General features: G+C 39.3%; 1 protein-coding gene across 1 annotated transcript in view; it reads left to right on the top strand.

The window, feature by feature from the left end:
* The window catches only part of POLG2 (DNA polymerase gamma 2, accessory subunit), a 14307-nt gene extending 5627 nt beyond the window's left edge, over positions 1-8680 (top strand). The window contains exons 4-8 of the mRNA XM_007456777.1: positions 578-751; positions 1622-1762; positions 3985-4065; positions 6497-6597; positions 8477-8680. Coding sequence (XP_007456839.1) covers positions 578-751; positions 1622-1762; positions 3985-4065; positions 6497-6597; positions 8477-8642 — 663 coding nt within the window. The 3' untranslated portion in view covers positions 8643-8680. The remainder of the gene's footprint in view (positions 1-577; positions 752-1621; positions 1763-3984; positions 4066-6496; positions 6598-8476) is intronic.
* The last annotated feature ends 10949 nt before the right edge of the window (positions 8681-19629 follow it).

Raw genomic sequence — 19629 nt, 5'->3', positions numbered from 1 at the left:
TCCTGACTGGTGTAGAGTTTGACCCTTGCCCACTCTTACAGCTTTAGCTTTTTTTTTTTTAAAGATCTTTATTGGAGTATAATTGCTTTACAATACTGTATTAGTTTTGCTTCCAACCTCCATGAACTCTCCATATTAGTCAAATGGTCCTGTAATTTACAGTCAAATTTCAGTGTAAGCCTAAGAGAAAAGAGTTGAAGTAAGCATTTTTGTCATGCCATTGTCTTATTTCTCTAACTCTCAAAATCTCCAAACACCCATGTAAACTAAATGGAATGATCACAAATAAGGAAGGATGAGAATGGTGAGTATGTGATACTTTCTTCTTTATCCCACTTAGTTCATGGTTCCTTCCCCTCTTATTAATTGACCACAGAAATGCTAGATAGCATCAACAGTTTTTCTGTGTAATTCTTTCAGATTAAAAAACACTATTTGTAACAGTATATTCACTCATATTTAATTAAACTTAACAATTTTTTATTTGGGACTTGACTAGTTTCATTCAATTGCTGGGGGCAACTTTACTTTTTAATGTTTATTTTAATAAGTTAATAAGACAAACTTTCTTTTCCAGTTTGCTGTGAGTCCATCTAACTTCAGCAGCAGTGATTGTCAGGATGAAGCGGGCCGAAAAGGAAACAAACTTTACTACAATTTTCCGTGGGGAAAGGAGCCAATAGAAACCCTGTGGAATCTAGGAGATCATGAACTTTTACACATGTATCCTGAAAATGTAACTCAATTACACGTATGTTTTACCTTGCGTGCCTATGTATCCTTTACCCAGATTCTCTAACTATGATCATTTCTGAACCATTTGAGAATAAGCTGTAGACATGGTGCCCCATGACGTCTTAATACTTCAGTATGCATTTCTCAAGTACAGGGACTCCCCTGTATAACCACAATGCAATCATTATGATCAGGAAAGTAACAGTAATCTGCTATTATTCTCAAATCCACAGAACCCTTCAGATGTAACCAATTATTCTAATCTGCCCTTTATAGGTCCAGGATCCAATCTAGGATCCTGTATTTCATGTAGTTGTCATGTGTCCTTAGTTTCCTTCAAATAATTCCTTTTATTTTTCCTTGTCTTTCATGACCTTGACAGTTTTGAAGAGTACAGACCGGTTACTTTGTAGAATGTCTCTTGGTTTGAGTTTCTTTTATGTTTCCTCATGATTTATGTCTTTTTGCTAAGAATGCCACAGAAATGGTGCTACCCTCTTCTCAGTGCACCATATTGGCTTGTTACTGGTGATGTTAACTTTTATCTCTTGGTTAAGATGATGCTTCCAGGTTTCTCCATTGTAAAGTTGATAAGTATTTTGTACTTATTAATTGATGAGAAATTAATAAGCCTTTTGTGGGCAGATACTCTATGTAAATAACCTGTTTCTCACCAGATTCTGGCCTACTGGTTGCAACATCCATTGATGATTCTTGCCCAAATCGATTATTACTATGAGGGTTGCCAAATAGTAATTTTAAAAATTTCATCAGTCTATCTAGACTTACTGATCAATTTGTATTCTGATTCTGTAAGTGCAAAATGTAATTTTAAGAGGTAGTTCTGCTAAATGATGCTTTATTTTTGTTCTCCTTTTCTGTGAAGGGCAGAGATGGACGGAAAATTGTGGTTCCTTCTGTGTTATCCATAAATGGAGATCTAGACCGAGGCATGCTGGCATATCTCTACGACTCTTTCCAGCTAACAGAGAACTCCTTTACAAGAAAGAAAGATCTTCATAGAAAGGTGCTTTGATATTTCAGAGATAGACTTGGGAAATTAAAAATATAAATTTCTCTCCCTTTTTTTATGTTAGTGTACTTGGTTTCTAATATAAACTCTGAATAATAATTTTTTTTTAGTGCAAGTTATTTATTTTTCAGGTTTTTTTTTAGAATCTGGCCACAGGAATAATAAGCAGGTTCTCACAGAATAGAAGAAGGAATCCCTCTTGGGTAATCCCAAAGGCGTTTCTGTTTGAACTTGGGCAGCTGGACAGCTGTCTCTGATTCTTAGCCCCTGAGCCTTTTCACTTATGGCTTCTGCTTGTATCAGAAGCTGAGTGTTAAGTAGGAGTAAGTAAAACAGGCCAGCAAGACTTGTTATATTAACCTCTCTGCTTCTGGTCTGACCCCAAGTGGCTGATCACTGGATCACAGGAACTAGACATGGGTCTGGGTCAAGAGAAAGGCTTATTTTAGGATGTGCAATTTGAGCATTTTTATGGGCTCAAAATCAAGAGAGAAGAGGGGTTGAAGCTATAGGAGAGAAATGAAGTACCTAATGGAGCAAGATTTTCGAAGAAACAGGAAGGACCAAGACAGAATCAAGAACACAAGTTGGGGGGTTTTGTCTTGAAAAGGGAGTTACTTTTTGAAACAGCAGGGTGGAAAGAAACAATGGTATAGATACAAATAGGCTACTGGAGCTAGTTAGCCCTTGAAGGAAGTTTTACTCATATCCTCTATTTTCTTGGGGAATTAGGAAGCAATATTACTAGCTTAAAATGTGGAGGAGTAGGGGTTTAAGTGGCATGAGTTTAAAACAGTCATATTTCCCTTGAATGGGAAAGGGAGCTTCCCCAAATCAAAAGTTTTCATGTGTTGAGTGCTCAACTGGGATTAGACACCATAAGTTTGTAGCACCACTCTGCCTAGTTAGTGATTTATTATGCAGTGCCCGTTTAGCCTGATGTGGCCATTTATAGAATTGTTTGGGATTTATAGGGTGTGTGTAGCAGACAAACAAGGGGGATCCTTTCTTTTCTTTCTCTTACATACTGCATATCCAAACCATCAGCAAAACCTCTTTGATTCTGTCTTCAAAATATATCCTGAATCTGACGGTTTCTTAGCACCTCCCCTGCTCGAAGTCTGATCTAAGCCACCATCATCCCCACCTCCCTGCACTGAATGGCCCTTTTAAAAGGTACACGTTACTTTGTTCCTCTGTTCTAAACACTCAATAAGCTTCTCCTCTCACTCAGAGGAAAAGCCAGAGCCCCTAAAATGTTTTACAAAGCATTATCCTTTTTGACCTTCAACTCCTCTCCACCTTACTCAGTCTGCTCCAGCAGCACAGACCTATTGTTGTTTCTAGAACATGCCCAGTGTGTGCTCCCAGCTCAAGAGCCTTGTCATTAATGCTCCCCTTTGTCTGAGTGCTCTTCCTCCAAGTCCACGTCTCATCCCTCCATCCCCTTTCAAGTCTGCTCAAATGTCACCTCAGAGAGGAGACTTTCTCTTACCTCCTTATTTATTTATTTTTAATGGTCCCATCGTATTTTTTTTTTTTTTGGCTGCACTGTGCGGCATGTGGGATCTCAGTTCCCTCACCAGAGGCCTTGCCCCCTGCAGTGGAAGCGTGGAGTCCTAACCACTGGACTGCCAGGGAATTCCCTCTTACCACCTTATTTAAAATAGCAAACAACCCTCCATCAGCCCACCCCTTGCCAGCACTTCCTATCTTCTTTTTTTTTTTTTCACCACTTACCACCTTCAGATATATTATTTACTTATCTATTTTGTTATCTGCTTCTCTGCATTATGAGGGACAGAGATTTTTGTCCCCACCACCTAGAATTGTTTCTCATACCAAGTAGCCATTCACATGTTTGTTGAATGGCTGAGTGAATGCATAGAGTGATGGGTTTTGGCAAGAGAAAGTCCAAGTGATAAGCCACATGGCTCAGGCTGGGTCGGGAAGGCAGTGATGCCAGAAAGGGGCGTTTCAACTGAGAGAAAATGGATTTGTCAGAAAATGGGAGAATATCAAGTGAACTTATTTCTGTAGAATGCCTGAATGGAGAAATCTATGAGCAGCTGAATAAAGATGGTTGATACATCATTATGTGATATTTTTTATGACCTCAGCTAGCTTCCATTTTCACACAGAAAATTTTAACTGCTAAACAGCTTCCTGTCTATTAGTGCTTGTCCTTTTTACCTCTTCTCTTTAAATTGTTTTAGGTGCTTAAACTTCACCCTTGTTTAGCCCCTATTAAGGTTGCTTTGGATGTGGGAAGAGGCCCAACAGTGGAACTAAGACAGGTGGGTTAAATAAGTTTTAATGTCATGATTTCAATTATAACCGTTATTCCAAGTAAATGAGTAGTTTGCCATCTAAAGTTTTATTTTGATTCATTTTTTAAAAAATTCTAATTAAATAATGAACTGTGAACATATTTTAATTAAATAATGAAATTTTTATTAAATGAAAAAATCCATTTTTAATGAATTTTTAAATTTTTAATTAAATCATTCATTAATAATGAATTTTAATTAAATAATAAATACTACAGTTAATTACAGATAACTTGAAGTATATTATATTAAAGAAGCTGAATACAGTTCAGTGGGTTTTGTTGTTAATGTCATGCCCAGTCATAGCTGCATTCTTTTAAATGAGTATGCATAATTTTGGCAATCAAAATATTTGTACAGGGCTTCCCTGGTGGCGCAGTGGTTGAGAGTCCGCCTGCCGACGCAGGGGACACGGGTTCGTGCCCCGGTCCAGGAAGATCCCACATGCCGCGGAGCGGCTGGGCCCGTGAGCCATGGCCACAGAGCCTGCATGTCCGGAGCCTGTGCTCCGCAACGGGAGAGGCCACAACAGTGAGAGGCCTGCATACCACAAAAAAAAAAAAAAATTATTTGTACAGACGTCTAGTGAATTATTTCTTACCCTCTTCCCTTTTTAACTTAACACTTTTGATACTTTTTGGTATAAGCACAAGTTCTAAATCTGTAATCTTATTTTTCTAATCTATCTGGTCAAGTTAAATACTGTTAAGAAAAACCAGGACCCCTTCAGCAGTCATTTCTGTTTTGGTAACTCAGACCCATCCAGGGACCTGAGTGAGGATACTAGAAAGATTGACCTGGCTTTCCCGGGCTCCTGTGCAGGGGTCTGGGAAGGTGGGGATAATGAGCTCAGGGAAAGGGAAGAGAATGGCTTAATTTCCACATTCCCCCCAGGATTGCAGGAGGCTCCACAACACCCTGGTAGGTACCAAGTTCCTAGGGATTTTTTTGCTTGAAGGACAAAGAACTCTGCTTCCTAGATTTTCATCATTACCATTGCAGGCCTTTTGTTTCGTTTGGCTTTTGTTTGTAAGAACATTAGTAGTATTTTGTTTGTGCCTTGGGTGTTTTACCAGAAGAGCAGTGTCTTATTCTGTTTTTAAAACTTTTCCCCTCAGCAGTATGACAGAGAGAATCCTTATGTATGTAACTTTCTGGGCTATGAAAGAGGTTTTGTGGGTTATTTCCCCATGTCTTCACCTGCGCTTTATCATGCTTAGAACTTTTTCTCTCCTTTTCTACCTTCTGTTAGAGCACATTTTCTGCTGGCAACCAAAACTAAACTTACTAAAACTCATATTTATTTTTCCCTGATAATTTCTTAGATTTATTAATATCTATATTCTCATCTATCCCCAAAATATCCTGTACCTTAACACCCATTTACTTCTCTATGGTCTTTCCCTGGGAACTTGTTAGAAATGCAAATTCTTGCCAGACCTGCTGAATCAGAAACTCTGGGGGCGAGGCTGAGCCATCTGTGTTTTGCAAGCCCTCCAGGTGATTCTGGTGTTTTAAGTTTGAGAAACAGTGCTCTAGCTCAGGCACACACCCTTACCCCATCCTACCATCCTCCCCCTCTCCCTCCCCATGGGGACATTTGGTAATATCTGGGGGCATTTGGGGGGACATTTTTGGTTGTCAGAAGGTGGGGAACGGTGCTCCGGACATCTAATGGAGACCAGGGATGCTGCTAAACATCCTATATCAGCAGTGCCAATGAGAGAAATTCTGCTTTAGAATTTTAGTTCTAGATTGTTAAGGGAGTTTAAAATTTTTCTTTTTCTTCACCATTTTTAAGAAAACAGTAAAGTGTACTATGTCATTTACTCATCATTACTTCTGTATTTCCAATCAGGCTTTTGTCTCCAGCATTCCACTGAAACTAATCAATCATTCTTCTTGAAACATTTTCTTTAGTTGGCTTCAGGAACACCACTCTCTGGGTTTTCTTCATACTTTTCTGGCTCCTTCTCCTTAGTTTCCTTTAATGGCTCTTCCTTCTCTTCCTTACATCGTATTATAACCCTTAGGCTCAGTTCTCAAGTCTCAGATAAGTTTAGAGTTAACAGAGCCCTTTGGACTGTTTTTTTCTGATAGAACCCGTTTTGCTTTTGTTTATTTGTGTTATGAATGATGATAATAAAAATTCTTATATTTGGTATAAAAATTTCAGATTTGCATTTAGTATTCAGCTTTGCAGTGTTTAAGTTCTTCAGAAGAAGTATACAATTTATAAGTATACAATATATAGAATTATCAACATTATCATGTAATTAAAGGGATTTATGCCCACTTTAAAGAGTGAAAAAGATGATTGGTGGTTTCATAAAAATAGGGTAATAACTCTAGCTGCTTTTCTTTCTTTCATATTCAGAGTTTTTGTATTTTTCCCCAGGTTTGTCAAGGGCTATTTAATGAATTATTAGAAAATGGAATATCTGTGTGGCCTGGTTATTTGGAAACTGTGCCATCCTCATTGGAACAACTTTACTCAAAGTAAGAATTGTGTTTTTTGTTGCTTAAAAAATGTATTTATTCAGAGTTTTTGATTGTACGTTGTTTCTTTATGAGTAACAGATTTTTTCTAAATATCTATATATACTATAATTCTAAATTATTCCTAACTTTCCTGTTTACAGAACCACATACCCTTAGTTAATTGGTACAGCAGGAAACAATACTCATCAGGTATATATAAGCACATACTATGTGAAACTTCAAGACTTAACACCATGAAGTATGTGTACCTGAGTTTATCAGTTTATCAGGGATGGAATTATTTATATTAGACACATCTGTTGAATCAGGACTGAGGGAATATGAGTGGAGTGCCTTTTCCTTGCTGGCCTTGTTCATTCTCAGGCTGAGTGGAAGGTAATTCTATTCCAGAGAACAGAGAACTAGTTTTATCGGTGATCTGCACCTCTGTTTACCTGATTGCTCAAGACTGAAACCTGGATATTGTCCTTCACTCCTCCCTCTTCCTTAATGTCAGAGTCTAGTCCATCACTAACTATTGTCTTCCTCCTAAATGTATCTCATATCCACATCTCCCCATTAAGATCACCAGTATCTCTTGACTGGATTATTGAAATAATCTCCTAATTGATCTCCTGTCTCTAGTCTTACCCCCTGCTATTTTCATTAACTTCTGTTTTTTAATAAAATAATTCATTTTTCCCTACTTTGGGTTTATTTTGTTATTTTTTTAGCTTTTTGTGTTTAATACATATCTTTTAGGTGAAAAGTTGTGAAGCTTAGTGTTTTGCTCCTCAGTTCTGTAGTAACTTGTTAAAATATACCTTTCAGATGATGTCAGAAGAAAAATAAGTTTCTATAGATAAAGCAACTGATGGCTTTATCATATATAAAATGAAGGGGTGGTACTTGAACTTTCCAGTGTTTTCAGTTTCTAAAATCTTATCCTTTGAGTCATGTGGACAATATCAAGTTACAATTGTTCTTTACATGGTAAAGGCTTTATGTCCCAGGATACTTTTCTCCAGATATTTATTAAGCACCCACTATATTTTTTGTACTTTGATACAGCAGTAAACAACACAGAAAAGTTTCCTGTTCTTAATGACACTTATATTCTAGTGGGATAGAATAGACAACAGGCAAGTAGATAAATAAGATAATTTCTGGTGGAGTCCTAAAAGAAAAGAAACAATGAGATAGTATGACTGGGTAAACAGAAGGAAGGCCAGTGTGGAACATATTCAGTTATTGCTAAACTAGAAACTGTAAGTTAGTGTACTAAGGTATATATTTAGCATGGTTTTTGGTATAATTTGTTGTACACTATATCTTAATATTATAGTAGTATTATAAGAGAGTTTTGTCTAAAATTATTTTCTTGGATTGTATCCAAATACCAAAAGGCTGAGGTTATTCTGAGGTTCATCCAGATCACACCAAATGGTGTGTTGAGGTACCAGTGTTTATTTCTTATATTTTCTTTTCTTTTATGACTTCCCAGCTATTACAGTAAGTCAGAAACGTCCTGAAAATTTTACTTTGAAAATGATTCAGAAACTTGAAAAAAGTATTTTGGGGTTCACTTCTCAAGCCCTGCCTTTGAGTTTTGTGGCACTTTTTTTCCTTTCTTTCTTTCTTTTTTTATAGAACTTTAGTTGTGGTATACAGGAACTTTAGTTGCAGCATGTGGGATCTAGCTCCCTGACCAGGGATCAAACCTGGGCCCCCTGCATTGGGAGCTTGGAGCCTTAGTCACTGGACTACCAGGGAAGTCCCTGAGTTTTGTGACTCTTGAAGGTGGCATTGGCTCCTGAGTAATTAAAGCTGGTAATGTGGTGAATTTACAATCTATATTTGTGCTCACGTGTTTTGGTTAACTACCTTTTTTTCTTAGATATGATGAAATGAGTATCCTCTTCACAGTGTTGATTACTGAAGCTACTTTGGAGAATGGATTAATACATCTGAGGAGTAGAGACACCACAATGAAGGAAACGATGCATATATCCAAAGTAAAAGACTTTTTAACTAAATATATATCATCAGCTAAGAATGTATAGATTCTAATAGTTGTGTAATAAATATTCTCCTTTCCTAATTTGGTTGTCTTATTTAACTGAGATTATTATTAGTTTTTTTTAGCCTCTTTGCACTCAGAAGTGGATTTTTTGGTGCTTTTTTTGGTTCAGTTTTTATTACTTATATTTCTTGATGTATTTCATGGAATCAGGAATATGTTCAGCTATAAGAAACAAAAGGACTGCTATACTGGCTTAAGCAAATTGGAGTTTGTTTCTTTCATAACAAGAAATCGAGGGGGTAGACTGTCCAGAGCTGGTGTAATTGTTTCCTCTATAGTAGTTAGGGAGCAAGGCTCTTGGCTGTCTTTCCACCATCTTTAGTATATTGGCTTTTATCTTTATATATGTTTCTTCTTGGTCACAAGATGGCGGATGTATTTCTAGCCTTCTCAGCCGCATTCGAGTTAGGAAGAAAGTCAAAGAGATAAGAGCTAGCCAGCCAAGGCTCTTCTGTTTTTAATTAGGAAAGTAAAAGCTTTCCCAAACATCCCGGTCAGAAGACTTATTTACATTTTATTCTGTTTATCAGAACTGAATCACATGGTCATTACTAGGCCAGTCATTGTCCAAGGGAATGAGAATATCATGATTAATTTGGATCAAACACAATTTATCCCTTGGGGCAGTACTGTCTTGTCTTCTCTGAACTGGGTTTTGTTATCAGGAAAGAATGGTCTTTATATACACTGTCAAATATCAAAGATTAACCTAAAACTAAACTTTTAATAATGAGAACGTTTATTGACTTTTGCAAAGCAAGCTAAAATAAATGTTAAATGGCATAATCTAATATTAGTGTATTTCATGTCTGATTCTAATAGATATGTTTATAAGAAATCTTTAAACTTTTGTGTGCTGATTATGTTTGTGTTAACTATGTTGTCATTACCAACCTGACAAAAATTCTGATACTTTGTGTAAAATGTCTTAAAAGCTTGGTTGGCTTGTCTGAGTTGACTTTACTTAGTAGGTCTTTATTTTTTGGTTATTATTTTTTGCTCTTGGGGAGAATTTCAAACACAAACATACACAGAATAGTATAATTAACCCCATGTACCTATCACCCAGCACCAACAACCATCAACCCTTGACCAGTCTTGCCTCATCCACCCCACGTCGCCCTTCTACGTTATTTCGAAGCAGATCGCAGCTATCAGTTCATTTGTAAATATTTTAGTTCAGGATCTTTTGTTAAGTTAACCATTCTCACGCCTGAAAAAATTAACAGTAGATGATAATAGGAATTATTGAGAATTTCCTGGGTGTGATAATGATATTATGGCTTTATTTTTCTTTTTAAAAAGTCATTGTCTGATAGAGACACATACTTAAATATTTTTGAGTAAAAATATATGATATCTGAGACTTGTTTTAAAATTTAGTTTAAAAAAGTGGTAGAATATGGAGGGAAAATAAGGATAGTGCTGAGTTGTTGAAGTTGAGTGATGGGTACATGGGAGTTCATGTACCGCTTCTTTTTGTGTATGTTTGAAGATTTTAATAATAAAAAGTTTAAAAAACCAATTCTTTAATATCATATCCACTTAGTTTCCAGTTGTCTCATTGTTGGATCAGGATCCAAATAAGACCCATTTATTGAAGTTGGTTGTAGGTCTTTTAGTCTCTCTTATCCTTCCTTATACAATAGATTTGAGTTCTCTCTCACCTGCTCACACTCTTTTTTTTTTTCTTTCCAAGACATTTGAGTTGTTTGTTATGGTGTTTTCTACTGTTTGGATTTTGCTTATTGAATCCCCTTGGTGTAGTTTAACCTATTTCTCTCTATATATTTCCTGTAGATTGGGAATTGAATCCAGAGGCTTGATCAGCTTCAAGTTCAATCTGGCGGTGGGGGGTGGGCAAGATTATTTTATAGGCTGTATTCTCCCATCAGGGAGCAGTGACTGTCTGGCTGTTTCTCTTGGGGGAATGCTAGCAATCATTGACCAATGCCTAGATCATTCAGTTCATTAGAGGTGGCAAAATGGTGATATTCTGATTCTATCTTCCTTCTTTATTTATTAGCTAGAATACTTATATAAAAGAAAATGTCTCATCTGCTGTTTGCTTAGAGGTATGGGAAAGGTGGGAGAAATGCTGGATTTGTCCTCTTTAAAGTTGCTCTTTTTCATGCACAAATTGTTCTGTCTTTGGCCAGTAGGAGTCTCTTCATGTTGGCCTCAAGTCCTTTTGACACAACTTGAGTAGTCTTTGATAGCTTCCTTGGTATCTAATATGTAATATAGAGATTGTATAGTTTAGAGTTTCTCCAAGGAGCCCTGGTTCATTTTACTGGAAAACTGTTTGGAGACTATACTCTGGGTGCCATCACGAACTCACCAATAATTGCAATTCAAATTCAGGACTGGTGTGTGTGTGTGTGTGTGTGTGTGGATTAGCTTTATTGAGATATGATTTACATACAGTAAATTTACCTATTTTAAATGTACAGATTATGAGTTCTGACAAATGTGTAACCACTGCCACAATGATAATATAGAACATTGCCATCACCCCCTAAAAGTCCCCTCATTCCCCTTTAGGACTTAAGCGTTTTTACTTTAACCTCTTCTATCACACATCTGTATCTCCTCCCACATCAAGAATCCCAATTCTCAAGAATACTGAGGGTGATAAAATTAGAATGCCATGACACACAACTGCTCATTTGCTTTATCTCACCTTAACCACAGAACTCTCAGAACTGCAACGCCAGTATTCTCACCATATGTCTACTTAAAAGTTTAAATTTCATTTTTGCAGTTTGGGGTCCAATATTTAGTTTTAATATAACTGTGAGACTAAAATGTTTTTAAAAATTATTTTTCTGAAGAAAATCTCAGTCCTGCCCACAGGTACCTTTGTTTAGGTACTTTGTCTTCTTAGGGGCCTCAGTCTCACAGGAAGATTGTATTCCTGGTCTCAGATCAGCTGACTGCACTAACTGGCAACATGGAATGTCTATACTGCAGTTGAGGTAAGTAATATTTATGGAGGATTATCCAGATCAGAAGTGTCTGACTGGAGTTACACATCAGAATCTCCTGTGGAGCTTTTAAAAATAAATATATTTGAGCCCTATCCCAGACAGACTTACTATTTCTGTTAACAGTGGGGCCCTCGTAAGTATATTTTAAAATACTTACGGGTGGTTTCTGATGTTCACTCCTGTAGTAACCACTGTTAAATTTATCAGAGAGCTGCATACCTGGATGGTATTATTTTGACAAAACTTCCCTCCAGCCCAATTGCATTTAATAAATTTTTTTAAATCAAATACTCTTCTTAGGTATTACACCACACCAATATGTACTGAAACATGTTATTAGAAATAGTTCTATGAAACTCATTCTTCATTTAGCCATAAGAATGTCCTTGAGGGCATTTTTTTGCTATGTACACCAGGTCTTCCTGTGAGGAAGCATGGGAGAAATTTCTCTCAGATTTAAATGCCAGGGGTAGTTGTGCTTCTCCTAAAGACTGGCCTGTTATTATGTGTGTTGTATATCTGTTCATTTTGTTTATTCACAAAGGCTTTTTGAGCACCCAAGTACCAGGAACTCTAGGTGCTGGGGATGTAGTGGTGAACAAAACAGACAAGGCCCTTCTAGGGGTGGGGAGGTGGGGACAGACAATAAGCAAGGTGGTGCATGGGCAATTTCAGGTAATTTTGGGTAGCGATAGTGTTGTAAAATAAGACAGGATGGCGTGCTATATCATGCCTAGGGTAGTGTGCTTTACATAGGTGATCAGGGGAGCCTCTTAGGACTGGCCTTCCAGCTGAGACTGAATGATATGAAGGAGCCAGCTGTGTGAACATCTGGGGCAGCACATTCTAGGCAGAAGGGAGTAGCAAGTGCTAAGGCCCTTAGGAGGAAAATGGTGTAGAGTGAGCAAGGAACATAAAGCAGGCCAGAACAGAGGGGAGAAGGGGAGGTCAGAGAGGTGGTCAGGGCCCATGTTGCTTAGAGCCATGGGGGCCACAGTAAGGACTCTGGAAGCCACTAGGGCAGGACAGGGCACAGTTTGAGCAGAGAAGGGACATACTGTTATTTTGAAAAGATCACTGGAGAGTGGAATGTTAGAAGAGCTCTGACAATGCCCAGGTGATGGTGGCCAGGACAAGAGAGGTAGCAATGCCCTTCCTGGACCTGGCAAGAGGAGCCCCTACCCTTTAGAGCGTCCTGCTCTGGCCCTTCTCCAGCTGTGCCTTCCCCCACATTATGTCTGAGGGGCCAAGGAGATGTGCTTGGAGGTCATTGTAATCCTTAGGTGTCTAATTGTCCTAACCTATAAGTTTATGTACTACCCGAAATCTCAGTTACTGTCTCTGGTTGTGTGTAATAAAGGTCAAAGACAAGGCACTAGCCCATGTCCCTCCAGGGCAGTAAGAAAGAAAGAAGGAGCTTCAGACATCACTGAACCACTGTTGATCATTCCTCTGGTTAAGTCTCCCCTTTACATCCTTCAGGAGAAGCAGCACTGAGAGAAGGCAGTCTCCTTAGGTTGTAATCCCCCAGCTCTGGGAGCAGAAGGGGCAGGAGGGACAAATGCTTGAGGGCAGCTGGTCAGAGCACACCTATTTGCAGCTCTTCATCCCATCAAGGTTTTTGTGCTGCCCTGGTGTCACCTTGCAGATACTGCCTTTTCCTGGTTTCCTATTGGATTTTTGGCTTTTTTCTTAATTTGTGAGAGCTCATTATATATTGTAGAACTTCATACTTTATCAAAGACATGGATTCAAAATACCCCCCCATTCTTTTGACTTAGTTTAAGATTTTTAAATGTAATTTTTAAATGTTTCATCTAACTAAATTTAACAATCATTTATGTCTTCTGGATTGTGAGTCATACCTAGAAAAGCCTTTCCCTCTTAAAGATTATTATAAAATTCCTCCTGTTTTCTTTTAGCACTTCTGTGGCTTCATTTTTAGGTATTTTAATATTTGAGCTAGCTGAATTAATTTTGTTGCAAAGAATGAAGTGGAGTTCTAACTTATTAAATATGGTTCTCAAGTTTTTAAAGTGTATTGAATATTGCATCTTTTCCCCATTGACTTAAAATGCCATATTTTTCATATACTAAACTCCCATATGTATTTAGATCTATATCTGGACTTTCTGTCCTGTTACATTTACATTTTTCTACTTCTCCAGCCATATACCCATACCACACTTTCAAAATCATGGTAACTATAATATTTTCAGACCTCATAGACCTCTCTCTCTCACTCTGTGCCTCCCCTGACACACATACACACACTTACATTTACTCATATGCTTCTTGAATCCTACACCCTTCCTCTGTATTCAGTTTCCTTCTTCATCAAGTACACTGTGTAGTTCTTTCAGTGTGAATGTGATTGGGAAACCTCCTTCTCAGTCTTTGTCTTAAAATGTCTTTATTTCCCCCTCAGTCTTGATTGATATTTTGGCTAGTGTGGTAGCTATTTTGATTGGCTCTCTTAAGCCACATCATAACCATTCTTCTATTTGGTGGGGTCTGAAACCTGAAATTACAGTTCCTTTGCTGCCAGGGCATGGTTGTGAATATCTTCTACCAATTAGATGCATGTACATGGGACCTGGAGAGTAGAAGGGAGGTGATGGTTTCCACTGAAATGCAAATGTCTCCAGTGGCATAACTCCACACTCCATTGGGCTCCAGTTTCTGGGTGAGGCAGTTGTGGCAGAGGCAACAGCGGTAAGAGCAGCAGTAGTTTTCTGATCTCCAGATTGTAAGAAAAACCTACAGATAAACTTAAAATCAAAAAGAGAATTTAGCAAGGTTGCTGGATATAAAGTCAACCAAGAAAAATGATTGTGTTTCTATATATCCACAACATGAAATAAAAATACAATTTACAGGCCTTTCTCACTTTCTGAGATGGCCCACACTCTGTCTGTGGAGTGTGTTTCTCTATAAATAAGTCCACTTTTTACCTATCACTTTGTCTCTCACTAAATTCTTTCTGTGATGAGACATCAAGAACCTGAGCTTCATTAAGTCCTGAAACCAGGTGCTGACCCTTTATTCCCAACTTATAGCTAGACCAACTCCCGCTCATTGTCAGCACCACTGGGATGTCTTTGCCATTTCTTTGCGAGAACTTTTTGGGCACTAACACCTGGTTGGGAGACTACCTTGGAACGGATAGCATCTAAAATCATACTGAAACCCCCACCAGGTGGGAGAAGTTAACTCTATGCTGCCCACAAGCACGTAGACCCCAGACTGGTTTGAACCAGAAGGCTGATGATGCTAACTCCCACTTACCTCCCCACCAACCAATCAGAAGAATGTCCACCACCTGATCATGCCCTCCTCTTTGAACCATTACTGTAAAACTCCTCACTTCCCCCTCCAGGTTGGGACACACAGGTTTGAGGGCATGAGTCTGCTGTGGCCCCCTTTGCCTGGCAAAGCAATAAAGCTATTCTTTTCTACTTCACCCAAAAAAACAAAAACAAACAACAACAAAATAAACCAATTTACCATAGCATCAGAATATCAAGTACTTAGGACTAAATCTAACAAAAGATGTGCAAGCTGTTTATGCAGAAAATGATAAAATGCTATTGAGAGAATTGAAGAAGACATAAACAAATGGTGAGATATTTGTAGTTTGGAAAACTCAATACTGTAAAAATGTTAATTCTCCCCAAATTGATCTACAAATTCAATGCAATATCAATCAAAATCCCTATTATGTTCATTTTTTCTTTAAGAAAATAATAAGCTGAGTCTAAAATTTATACAGAATGCAAAAGGTCAAGAATAGCTAAGACATTCTTAAAAAGAACAAGGTGGGAAAATTGTTCTTGCAGTTATCAAGATACATTTGAAAGCTGAGTATGACATTGACATGGAGAGAGAAGCAGAGCAATGAAACAGAATCTAGAGTGCAGAAAGAAACCCACATGTATATGGGCATTTGATTTGTGACAAAGGTGACAGTGCAGTTTAGTGGGGAAAGGACAGTCTTTTCAGTAGACAGTGCTGGAACAACGGGGTGTGTCCATGCGGGGGAGTGGAAACAAGTATGATGGCAATTTCACATCACAGAAACAATTCCAGGCGGATATAAACTGAAATATGAAAGTAAACTAAAAAAGCCTTTAGTAGATAGTAGTATACGGTAATGCTTGTATGACCTCAAGTTGAAAAAATATTCATCTGGGCACACATCCACAAAAAAACACTAACCATAAAGGACATGGCAGGACTTCCCTGGTGGCGCAGTGGTTAAGAATCCACCTGCCAATGCAGGGGACACGGGTTCGAGCCCTGGTCTGGGAAGATCCCACATGCTGCGGAGCAACTAAGGCCATGCCCCACAACTACTGAGCCTGCGCTCTAGAGTCTGTGAGCCACAACTACTGAGCCCAAATACCACAACTACTGAAGCCCAGGGGCCTAGAGCCCGTGCTCTGCAACAAGAGAAGCCACTGCAGTGAGAAGCCCACGCACCACAACGAAGAGTAGACCCCGCTCACCACAACTAGAGAAAGCCCGCGCCCAGCAACAAAGACCCAACGCAGCCAAAAATAAATATATAAATAAATAAATTTTCAAAAAGAAAAAGAACCAAAGGGAAACTTCTAGACATGAAAAAAGTGTAACTATTGAAATGAAAACTCAATAGATCCTCTTCCTCTTCCTTTTCTTCTTCCCCTCCTAAACAATTCATGCAAAAGCCATGGGGGTGGGGCTCAACATCTGCTCAGTGGGTAGGTACAGGTGGAAGCCACAGAAAGTCAGAGTTGGGTGAGGAGGCAGTTGTGAGGATAAGTACACTTGACACTTAACTGCACATGGCAGTTATTATTATTGTCGTTATTACAGTTGTTACAAAGGAAATGTTGAGAGATGGCAGAGCAACCACCAGTCACATCCTCTGGGCCCCACCTCTGATTCCAGCTGCATCTGAGGCCTCACCCACTTTGTGCTGACAGCTTTCTTGCTTTAACTATACAATACATATCACTCCTTTTCTGCCCTGGGGCTTTCCAGTGCCCTGGGTGAGACGCCAATGGAAGTGCACTTGGAATGCCCACATGCACAGCCTAGAAGTGGGAGATGCATCACCTCCTGGGGCAGCCCTTAGTGGGGGATGGAAGCTGATGGGTAAATGCTTCTCACTATCAGTCCTCAAGTGGACAATTCTGAGAGACATTTTTTCACTCCGCAGATGGTTCCAGTGGGGTCAAGCGCCAGTTGCCCACAGCTCAACCTTATACCTTGTTCTGGCTTTTCCTCCAGTCCCTCATGCCTGTTCCCTAGTGTCCCTTCTGTTCCACACAAGGCCTTTTCTCAGGCTCTGCTTTCCAGACTAGCTCAGGATAAGACTATCAGAAGGCCCTAGAAAGCAGCCCTGGGAAATGGAATTCCTCCCAGGATGAATGGCAATAAGGACTCTGTTGCCGGTGGTAAGGGGAGTGGAGATAATCCTTACATGCCATAGCTTCACAATTACTAAGACTTTCCCCTGCAGTGGGGAAAGGAGCAGAGGTAGATAATGAAGCACTAGGTTATGCAATAGTTCTAGCACTTGAAAGGCATGAGGCAATAGTAATTATATGGATTGTGGAGTTGGCTGGCTTCTACTAACTGCTTTAGAAGCTTTGCAAGAGAAAATGAGAGGCTGTCAATTCAGGGCATGCTGTGAAACCCAGGGGCATTCTGGACTTCAAGACCTCAAAAGGTCTTCATAGGGGACTTCCCTGGTGGTCCAGTGGGTAAGACTCCACACTCCCAATGCAGGGGGCCTGGGTTCGATCCCTGGTTGGGGAACTAGATCCTGCATGCATGCCACAATGAAGAAGCAACTAAGACCCAGTGCAGCCTGCATACATACATACATACATAAAAAAATAAGGTCATAATAGGATCAAATCCAGTTACTGGTATGCTCATTAATTTGCTAGCCCCTCCCCACCCCTTTCCTTCTCTATTTCACTCTCCCTGGTCCCTCATATAAACAACCTGCACCAAGTCCTTGCCTCAGGCTCTGCTTCGTGATTAAGACACGAAGAAGCAACAGTGGCCAAGTCACTAAGTTTATAACCTCAAAGACTTAATGATTTCTAAGGGGAGCAGCCAATTAGTATGACTCAAGCTAAGCATGATCAATCATACTATGAATAGCTAGTCATTTTTTTAGTTCTTACTTTGTGCCCAGCCCTGTTCCAAACCTTTTACATCCATTACCTGAGTTCATTCTCACAGCAGCTCCATGATGTAGGTATTATTTCTCTCTCTCCCCCTCCTCTCCCCCACCCTCTCAAATGAGGAAACTGAAGCCCAGGGAGTTTATGTAACTTACGCAGAGTCACACAGTTAGCACAGGACTGAACCTGGATTCAGCTCAGTCTGACTCCACAGCCCCCACACTCTTAGCCTCTGTGATATACCGATTTCTTCCAAATAACAATATCAACAGAGAAAGGGGGGAAATTATGTTCATGAATGCTGCTTTAGGCAACAAAATCCTCAAATTCATCTGGACCTGTGTGCACAATATCCTTTCCCACCCTGAAGATGCATTCCCACAGCCAGTGCTGCTGCTGTTCTTTGCTGGGATTTAAGTCCCAGTTCAACCACTTACCAAGCTAGGGATGACCCTGAGAAATTATCCCATTTAAGCCTAAATTCCCTTACCTGTAAAAGCAAGTTAATAATACTGGCCTTGTAGGTGTTCCACAGATTTAGTGTCTAATAGCTAATAGCTATGATTTTGCTAGCCAAAGGTCCATTGTTGGGAACAGAGAAAAAGAACAGAGCAGAACAATTTTGATCAAGTTATTTTGTTTGTATGGGACCCAAGAAATGCCTCTTGGGTTTACTGGACTTAACTTATAACTCCTAGGATAAGAGATTCAAACCAGAAATAATTTTGTACCCTGAAGTGGGCTGAATGGTGGCTCCCCAAAAAGATAAGTCCTAACTCCTGGAACCTGTGAATATCACCTTATTTGGAAAAAGTGTCTTTGCAGATGTAATTAATAAGTTAAAGATCTCAAGATGAGGTCAACCTGGATTGACCTAAATCTGCTGACCAGTGTCTTTATAAGAGAAAGGCAGAGGGAGAGAAGGCCACATGAAGATGAGGCAGAGATTGGAGAGGTGCTGCCACAAGCCAAGAAACACCAGGAGCCACCAGAAACTGGAAGCGGCAAGTGAGACTTCTCCCCCAGAGCCTTTGGAGGGAGTGCAGCCCTGCTGGCACCTTGACTTTGGATTTCTGACCTCTGGAACCGTAAGAAAATACATTTCTGTTGTTTTAAGCCCCCAGTTTGTGGTAATTTGTTACAGCAGTCCTAGGAAACTAATCTACTTCTCTCTTCTCCCCCAAGTCAACTCTGCTGCTGTTCTCTTGACAGAGAGCTGATGGGAAATGCAGCATATAAAGGCATGCCTTTGACATGACCTAAATCTTGATGACTGAGAAAGTCCATGGAAATCAATATAAATAATTTTGCAGGCTTCCAAAAGCTGAGAGCAAATTTTAATGGCAATGGATAATAAATGTGTACTTGTTGAGTAATCTTGCCTTCCTCCAATGGTGACTGCAGGTGCCATTTTCTTCAGACACCTTTTCAAGGTCACCAGTTTTTGTTTTAGAATTTAGACATGGCTTTTGCTCTGTGTGTCTGCTTCTGAACCTTTAATGGGTATGGGGATGGGTAGATGATTGTTGTAGCACTTCCAGGATGCACTTATGAAGAGCATAGTGGTTGAACAATTATTCTTTATTAAATGGTGTGGTCATGGGGGAAATGGTCCATGCCTAAAAATAGCAAAAGCATTTAAAAACTGTCACTAGTCAGGATCCTATCTGACAAACCTGTTGTCTGATGACAGGATTGGATGTACCTGAAAGGGCCAAAGGAATAGTGTTTAAACATGAAAAGCAGTGATTCACTTTAGGTAACCAGGTGAAACCTTTTTAAGTGTCAATCAGGT

Source organism: Lipotes vexillifer, unplaced genomic scaffold (assembly GCF_000442215.2).
Source record: "Lipotes vexillifer unplaced genomic scaffold, Lipotes_vexillifer_v1.1 scaffold299, whole genome shotgun sequence".
Classification (NCBI taxonomy): Eukaryota; Metazoa; Chordata; class Mammalia; order Artiodactyla; family Lipotidae; genus Lipotes; species Lipotes vexillifer.
This window is presented reverse-complemented; position numbering and strand designations above follow the sequence as displayed.